The 8,569-nt window shown below is 40.6% G+C and overlaps 1 protein-coding gene across 1 annotated transcript; it reads left to right on the top strand.

Moving 5' to 3' along the window:
• The first annotated feature begins 896 nt into the window (after positions 1-896).
• LOC106297598 lies at positions 897-4,757 on the top strand. Its single transcript, XM_013733805.1, has 11 exons — positions 897-1,358; positions 1,479-1,784; positions 1,859-2,286; positions 2,375-2,459; positions 2,539-2,616; positions 2,831-2,893; positions 3,175-3,237; positions 3,512-3,574; positions 3,848-3,916; positions 4,098-4,160; positions 4,320-4,757. Exons 1-11 carry the CDS (start codon positions 897-899, stop codon positions 4,755-4,757), a joined length of 2,118 nt encoding a protein of 705 aa, XP_013589259.1.
• Positions 4,758-8,569: the final 3,812 nt, after the last annotated feature.

Below are 8,569 nucleotides of genomic sequence, written 5' to 3'. Positions count from 1 at the left end.
TAATACATGTTTTATTAATTTAGTTTTTATTTTATTTCAAACGCTTATTATAATAGATTTTCGAATGCATCTTGAAAATTTTCCATTTGAAGGGGGAATGTTGAAAATGTCAAATAACAAGTGCTAGTTGACGTAATAATTCCAAGTAATTTTTATCTGTGTGTTTACAAGTATGAGATTAATTTTTTCTTTGATGAATACTAGTTAATGAAAGTTATAGCACTTATTCACAATTTTTTATATTTATATATAGTATATATAATTTATGTACACAATAGTTTTACTTATTTTGGGTGGACTGAAATTTTGTGCTATAAAGAGAATTTTGATCGCATTATGAAACAGTTATCTAGTTCACAATCTAAAAGTTAAAGAGAAATTGCACTCTACACATTAACTCTTTAGTGTATTTAGCTCCATACACATTTACGTACTTCTAGGTAATACGTTAGACCTGCTTGGACGAAACTACCCCTACCGTATTCTTATCGTTCTGTTTCTCTCCACATTATTTTATTACTTTTGTGTTTAACCAAAACAACAGGAAACCACTTTTTGTCAGACAAGTTAAACCTATCACTATCCTTAAGGGCAGGGGACCCACCAAAAACACCAGGACCGAAGGGGAAAGTCGTTATATAAGCAACCTCCCGGCTCTTCCTTCGTCCTTTGATATCTCTTGCGTCCTTTGCTTTTTTTATTTTAAGGACTTAAAATTGTCCTAGCAATAATGATGGCCTTACATTCTTAACTTTCGATAACTACTTTCTAACCCTTCTCATCATCTTTCATCTATATATATCGAGACTTATGCTTCTAAATCCATCCATCTCAATCGCTTTCTACTTTCTATAAGTTCTTCCTCTTTTTAGTAGTGTAGATCTTGATTTAACTCCATGTCGTCAGGCGCCGATGAAACCGATGAAACCCCACATCTTCAATTCCCACCTCGCATGTTCGCCGTTGGTGATGAACCACTGGGAATTAGGGTTACTCCATATCATAAACCATCTGCCATCACCAAAATTCTAAACGCTCTAACTGAAGATGAAATCGAAGCTATCCGGAAGACCACTTTTGGGAAACTGGTGGAAATTGCCGATAAACCGTCATTCTCTGGCCGTTTTGGGAGGTTTCTTATATCAAGACCGTTGAAGATCGTGAAGAAACACGAAGCCTGGTTTCTTTTTGCCGGTAAACCAGTTAGGTTCTCCATCAGAGAATTCGCGATGGTGACCGGCCTCAACTGCCGGAAGTATCCTACTCATTCAAAGAAAAGTAGCACGAAGAGTATAACAGAGAAGCCATATTGGGGTGAGCTTTTTGGGTTAATGACTGAAGTTCCAGTTAGCTATGTTGTTAGCATGCTAAGGAAGAAAACAGTTACGGATCCGAAAATTAGGTTTAAGTACGCCCTGCTTGCTTTGCTCTCAGCCATTATAGTGCCAACGTCTCACAATCCGTGAATTGCTCACCAGCATGCCGAGAAGATTAAAGATGTTGATCAGTTCCTTGCTTTTCCGTGGGGGCGGGCTTCCTTTGACATGCTTATGAGCAGCATAAAAGAGAGAGATGAAGTATCACTATTACAGAACACCATTGCCCTCAAAGGGTTTGTGCTATCATTACAGCTTGTAATGATTGAAGTTGTTCCTTCACTTACTGAAGTTGTTGAAGATGGGGGTTCTTCTGCCTCCGACGGCGATGAATCTGATGATGAAGATGGAAATGGAAAGAAAAGTATCAATACTGGGCATGTCAGTGATACTGATACTGTCGCGAAGGTATACATTTCAAGTCTATATAGGTTACAATGCTCACAATTTGCCAGTAAGTTGATGATGGTATTTTTGCGCAGGCTCACGTTGTTTCTATTATCACTGCGGGAGTTGAAGAATTTCATCTCAACCCCGAACTCGGATCTTCCGATGACGATGAAGATGTGCTTGTAGCCAATTTGGTCAAGTGTGTGGAAGATGGATTTGCGTTTGCTAATTCCCATTTTACCAGTGGGGCTACCAAAGCTGACGTGAACCGAATGCGTGAAGATGGTAAAACAGGAAAAAACCGGTCACGGAAGAACACCAAAGTAAACCTGAAAGAGCCTGTCACGGACGCCGTCGAGGCTGATTATGTTGCAGACATTGTAAGAAAGAGTGTCTCAGCAGAACTGTGCAAGATGGGGGAACAAATCAAGAATCTCGGTGACAATTTAACGACCTCGCATCAGCTTTTGCGCACCGACATCCAAGGCATGTTCCAGAATTTTCAGAGGGATATTACAAAGTTTGTCACTCCCCTTTGCACTGCCCCACATATTCCCCCACCACCTCATACCCCACACTCTACTCAATTTGGAATGAGAAACCCGTAGGAGTGGTGCTACTCCTGCAAACGCAAATAACATCATCAATGAGGCTGTTCGTTTTGCAAATCAGCACTCACTCCAAACAAAGAAGGTGACCTCACCCTGCATTTTCTTTAAACACAACCTAATAGTCACCATATGTGGTGATGCAATACTCTTTGATGTCATAGGGTATAACGGCCGAAAAAGGAGTAGTCGAAGAAACTAATGATGATGATGCGGACGTCAATCTCGAATCCGAACCGAATGTAAGGGAACTTCTTTGAAACAACAAATGACTTACTAGCTCCAAATATATTTCTTTTTGAATTGGTAGCTCACCTCGACGTGAAATAGATTGCACTACTTGATTTGATTTGCTAGGATGTACGTTAGTTTGATAAAAATATTAGTACACTGTACTCTTTAATTTTCACATGCCTTGCAACATTATTGTTTGCTAACGTTTGGACTCATGTGTAGGCCGATGTCCTTTCAGACATAGACGCTCCTGCTGTGGAGACCAATCCTCATCTACAAGACAGTGTAAGTAATCTGAAAGAACATAGGATTTACTTATCTGAAACAACAAATATGACTTACTAGCTCGAATGTAAGGGAACTTTTCTGAAACAACACATGACTAACTAGCTACAAATATATTTCTTTTTACATTGTTAGCCCACCTCGACGGGAAATAAAATGCACCTACTTGATTTGATTTGCTAGGATGTATGTTAGTTTGATAAAAATATTAGTACATTGTACTTTTTACTTTTCGCATGCCCTGCAACATATTGTTTGCTAACGTTTGGACTCATGTGCAGGCCGATGGCCGTTCAGACACAGATGATCCTGCTGTGGAGACCAATCCTCATCTACAAGACAGTGTAAGTAATCTGAAAGAACATAGGATTTACTTATCTGAAACAACAAATATGACTTACTAGCTCGAATGTAAGGGAACTTTTCTGAAACAACATATGACTAACTAGCTCCAAATATATTTCTTTTTGAATTGGTAGCTCACCTCGACGGGAAATAGATTGCACCTACTTGATCTAGGATGTACGTTAGTTTGATAAAAATATTAGTACACTGTACTCTTTAATTTTCGCATGCCCTGCAACATTACTGTTTGCTAACGTTTGGACTCATGTGCAGGCCGATGGCCGTTCAGACACAGATGATCCTGCTGTGGAGACCAATCCTCATCTACAAGACAGTGTAAGTAATCTGAAAGAACATAGGATTTACTTATCTGAAACAACAAATATGACTTACTAGCTCGAATGTAAGGGAACTTTTCTGAAACAACATATGACTAACTAGCTCCAAATATATTTCTTTTTGAATTGGTAGCTCACCTCGACGGGAAATAGATTGCACCTACTTGATCTAGGATGTACGTTAGTTTGATAAAAATATTAGTACACTGTACTTTTTACTTTTCGCATGCCCTGCAACATATTGTTTGCTAACGTTTGGACTCATGTGCAGGCCGATGGCCGTTCAGACACAGATGATCCTGCTGTGGAGACCAATCCTCATCTACAAGACAGTGTAAAAGTAATCTGAAACAACATATGATTTACTTCTCTGAAACAACAAATGTGTTGGTAGCACCCTTTTTTTTTTTTGAATTTTAGGATTTATGTTTGTTTGCCAAAGATATAAGTAGACTGTTCTTTTTACGTTTAGCATGTCTTTTCAACATTAATGTATGCTAACGTTTTCGACTCATGTGCAGGCTGATGTCCTTCCGGACACAAACGCTCCTGCTGTGGAGATCAATCCTCATCTACATGACAGTGTAAGTAATTTGTGTCAATTTTTTAATGTATGCTAACCCTCCTCTCCACTTGTTATAAATTTTAGAAGATTAATGAGGTGTTTTGGATGGCGAATTTGTTAGCTAAATGCTAACCATATCTAATACCAACGTTATTATAATCTCAATATGCCTCTTCAGGAAAATCACCCAAAATCAAAAGAACCTACCGATGTTGGTCATAGTCGAGTCCCACTCGTGGCTGAAAACGATTCCATATCGAAGGACAGTGGAGACACTAGTCTTGCATTTCCTAGGCCAACATTTTCCCTTGGCCTGACGCAGGAAGATCCTCAACTATCCAAAACTAGTGCACCTGACAGCGAGGACTATGGTGATGAACATATGACAGTCGATCCACCACCCACTTCCAATGAGAACGATGCTCCAGCGCCGCTTTACAGGAAAAGCAAGCGTCCACGAGTTGTTCCTAGGTCACTAGTTGGTGATTACCAGTGTGATAAACGTATACTGGTGCGTGCGTGGGAAGCGCATGTGAATGCCACTAGAAGGGTCCCCAACATTGACTACGCTGTGAAATTCACTGAACTTTATTCGAAGCTGGAGTCCCCATTGTAAGCACAGTCTAGTAGATTTGCTAATTCAAATATTGGACTACATCCGTTAGTTTAGCCTGCTAAAACTATTTCTTATAATATTCGTGTTACTTGTCGCAGCACAATAAAACTCGATGGCTTATCTCTCACTAGTAAAGAGCTCTCTGCAATTGTTGACAGGTCTACGCACTTACCCTCAAAGGTAATGTTGGAATTCTAGATATGTATTAATTTATTTTTTCAATCCGGGTTAGGTCTCAACTGATGTTGTCAATGTTGTAGGTTCTTGACGTCCTCATTCATCATAAACGTTCAGTTTTCCAATCCCATCCAGTCTCGCTCCAATCAAAGAACTCTGTTTTTCTGGACACAAAGTTTGTCTCACTCCTTGCTAAGACGTTTGACTATTCCTTTGGGCTGCTTCCCTTCTCGTTGCAAACCAACCTGTGAGCTTAGTACGAATGTAATCGATGAAAGGTATTACCGGAAATTCTCTAGCTTCCCGCAAAACAGAATTCCATGATTCCGCAAGGTTGCTTGTCATGATATTATATCTCTTCCCTGGGAAATGTGATCTTGCCCAATGCTCTAACCCTATATCAAGTAAGTACTCAGCACATGCCGGATCCATTGTCTTAATCTCGTTAAAAGTTATATAGAATTCCTGCAATCTGAAGGTCCTAGCTGCTTTAGCAACGAGATACTCCAGGTGTCGAGCTCTAAAATTCGACCTTATGTTTCTCTTCAAAAGAACCACGCAGATACAATGCCCTGCTCCTGGATAGACCTGTATGCAAACATCATTTTATTAGCATGATCCACGGTAAATGCGTGTGTATGTACTCATTTTTAACATGATCTGATGGTTAAAGAGATGGCAAAATATTAATTACCTTGCCAAGACCTTTGTATATAGACGTGTGCCTGTCAGATACAAACACCAACTCATCATCCTGCTCAACAAATCCTGACAACTGCTCAAAAAACCATTCCCATGAGGAGTCGTTCGTCGACTACTGCAAAAGCTAGAGGGAATATCTGGTAGTTGCCATCTTGGGCAGACGCAGTCAGTAAACACCCTGCATATTTTCCTTTCAAGTGAGTACCATCAACCACCACCACTTTCCTCATGAACTCATAACCCTTGATTGAGGCGCCAAAAGCGACAAACATATATTTGAAACGTTCGCCACCACCCTCAACTGTTTCAGTGTAGAGTTTTGTTTTCGTCCCCGGATTTGCAGACACCAGCCTTTGTAGATAGTCTGGTAGCAGCTGGTAAGATGACTGTGTGGTACCTTTAGCTTTATCAATGGCCACATCCCTAGAACGCCATGCCTTCCGGTATGAAATATTGACGTCATGGTCGCCACGCATCATCTGCCTTATTTCACGCGGTTTAGGTCCTCCGCCAGCGCTTCCAAACTTGTTTCGCATTAGCTCTCCAATAACCGATGAAGTCGCTTGAGTCTGATAGCCACCACGCTCATCTATGGAGCATGAATGCTGTGATACCACTTTCCGAACTTCGAACACATGAGCATCCTTAAGTTTATTTAGCGATGTTTAGTTGTTATTGCTATAAAACTTCTTTTTTATCACGCTAACAGTTTAACGTTTACTTGTTAGCCAAGTTTAACACTTCCAGTCGCATCAGATATGGTAAGCATTAAACGTGTTTGTGCTAAATTCTTTACAAAACACTCAAATCAAAGATTATAAAACCAACCTTGCACAACATCCTCGAGAGTTCCTTCCATCATAACTTCATCATCATCGTCGTCAAGTTCAATGATTTCTCTCACCGGAGTTGTGTTGCGGTTCTGATTTGCACGGTAACTGTCAGCGTTAGCCATCTCCAAAGACACGCGATGAAAAAGAAGCATCGCTTCCTCAGGAAATATCATACATGTGTCTGTTTACTTAGCAGTCTAACAGACACATCATACAATCCAAAGAAAACATTAGCGACCCAAACATATTACAGAACCAGCAACCACACAGGATACATGCGACAACAAGGATACCCAACTTGCTAAACCCTTTCCCTTTCCCAAACTAAACATTTTAAAGACACCCACCCTCGGTGCTACTCCCTTCCGATGAAGTTTGCTCTGCCCTCTCACCACCCTTCTTTGCACGTCCAACATCTATGTTATCCTTGCTCCCTTCAGCGAATTCCGTTGGCGCCTTTTCCAATGCTTTACCAGCCCTCTTCCCTGTTTACACATTTATGTATTAAAAATTGTTTACAATTTGTCCGCCATATCATTAAAATTTACTTTTAAGTGTAAAGCATCATGTACCTTTGTTCTTTGGGAGGATGCATGCAAACTCCCCAAGTTGAATCGCACTATGTTCCTCTACCATTTCATTTGTACATACTTGTTCACGTACATCTGTCGGCACAAGCGTTGCATTTGTCGATCCTGTTGAAGAGCCACCGCCATGATCATCCGTTGCTGTGTTTGCCTCAGCCACACCCACATTTTGATTTCCCGGTGGGTCATTGACATGTAAACCTTCTGGACAAGCAAACCCCTCATTTGCAACATCTTCCCAAAAACGCATAGTATTCTCAACCCCTTCACCAGTTATTCCTACGGTGGGACCATGTGTTGGGTAGTTCAACAAGTCCATTCCCACATCCCAAAATACAGAGGGTGCTTGGGCTTGCGTGATTTGTTCTGGCATTACGGATGTCCTCTCTATTATCCCTGCATCAAAAATATTTAGCGATGTTTAGTTGTTATTGCTATAAAACTTCTTTTTTATCACGCTAACAGTTTAACGTTTACTTGTTAGTCAAGTTTAACACTTCCAGTCGCATCAGATATGCTAAGCATTAAACGTGTTTGTGCTAAATTCTTTAGTAAACACTCAAATCAAAGATTATAAAACCAACCTTGCACAACATCCTCGAGAGTTCCTTCCATCATAACTTCATCATCATCGTCGTCAAGTTCAATGATTTCTCTCACCGGAGTTGTGTTGCGGTTCCGATTTGCACGGTAACTGTCAGCGTTAGCCATCTCCAAAGACACGCGATGAAAAAGAAGCATCGCTTCCTCAGGGAATATCGCGTTCATCACCCGTTCAGTTTGGGCTGCACGATCACCAAACACAAGACCTGCATTACGAAAAGCATTGGTTTAGACATTATTTCAATCAAACAATAAACAACAAATTAAATGTAGAGTTTTTCTATCCGAGGTCGTATACTTACTTTCATACGCAGCCCTTGAGTTTTCAGTTGCAGTCATGTCAAAAACATACGAGGTTGCACCAATGTTGAAACTTGTTCGACACAGAAACCGGTACTCAGCCACTCCTTTAGGCCCCACTATTACAAGGATTGCTAGATCCTCCAACCAGGTTCTCACGTTAAGGATCAAGGAGAGATCAGACGTGTTAGCGATCGTTGTTGGGGGTGTCTTGTTACCCAGTGGCACGAGCATCCAGCTAGGCAGACGATACGTCACAACCACCGGAGTACGGTGACTTAGGCTGTAACGGCGCCTTATGATCTCGTCGAGCATATCAAAGGTCGCTGTCTTGCTAATCAACAACCCATAGCCATAATCTTCAGGGTCGGTTATGAAATCTCATTCTTGGTTTCCGTTTTTCTTTCATTCACCTAGCCAAATACGGATAGAGCGAACCATCCTGAAGAAACAACATACTACAAGAGTTAATGCATGACGATGATATGAAAACCGCCATTTTTATTGCAGCAAAATTAAAAATATCGAGTTAATCATGTTCATATTTAATGACAGGTGATCGTATCTTCAGATTACATAAGAAAAAATACAAAACAATAAGTTAAAATCG

The sequence above is a fragment of the Brassica oleracea genome, chromosome C6 (genome assembly GCF_000695525.1).
Source record: "Brassica oleracea var. oleracea cultivar TO1000 chromosome C6, BOL, whole genome shotgun sequence".
In the NCBI taxonomy this organism is placed as follows: Eukaryota; Viridiplantae; Streptophyta; class Magnoliopsida; order Brassicales; family Brassicaceae; genus Brassica; species Brassica oleracea.
Note: the sequence above shows the minus strand (reverse complement) of the source record. Positions and strands in the feature narration are given on the sequence as shown.

What these genes read in the sequence shown, in the direction of transcription:
- LOC106297598 (XM_013733805.1), top strand. Translation starts at nt 897, where the DNA reads ATGTCGTCAGGCGCCGATGAAACCGATGAAACCCCACATCTTCAATTC. An exon ending in ATCTCGAATCCGAACCGAAT is followed by an intron (nt 2,617 to 2,830) that starts GTAAGGGAACTT and finishes ACTCATGTGTAG; the next exon opens with GCCGATGTCCTTTCAGACAT. An exon ending in ATCCTCATCTACAAGACAGT is followed by an intron (nt 3,238 to 3,511) that starts GTAAGTAATCTG and finishes ACTCATGTGCAG; the next exon opens with GCCGATGGCCGTTCAGACAC.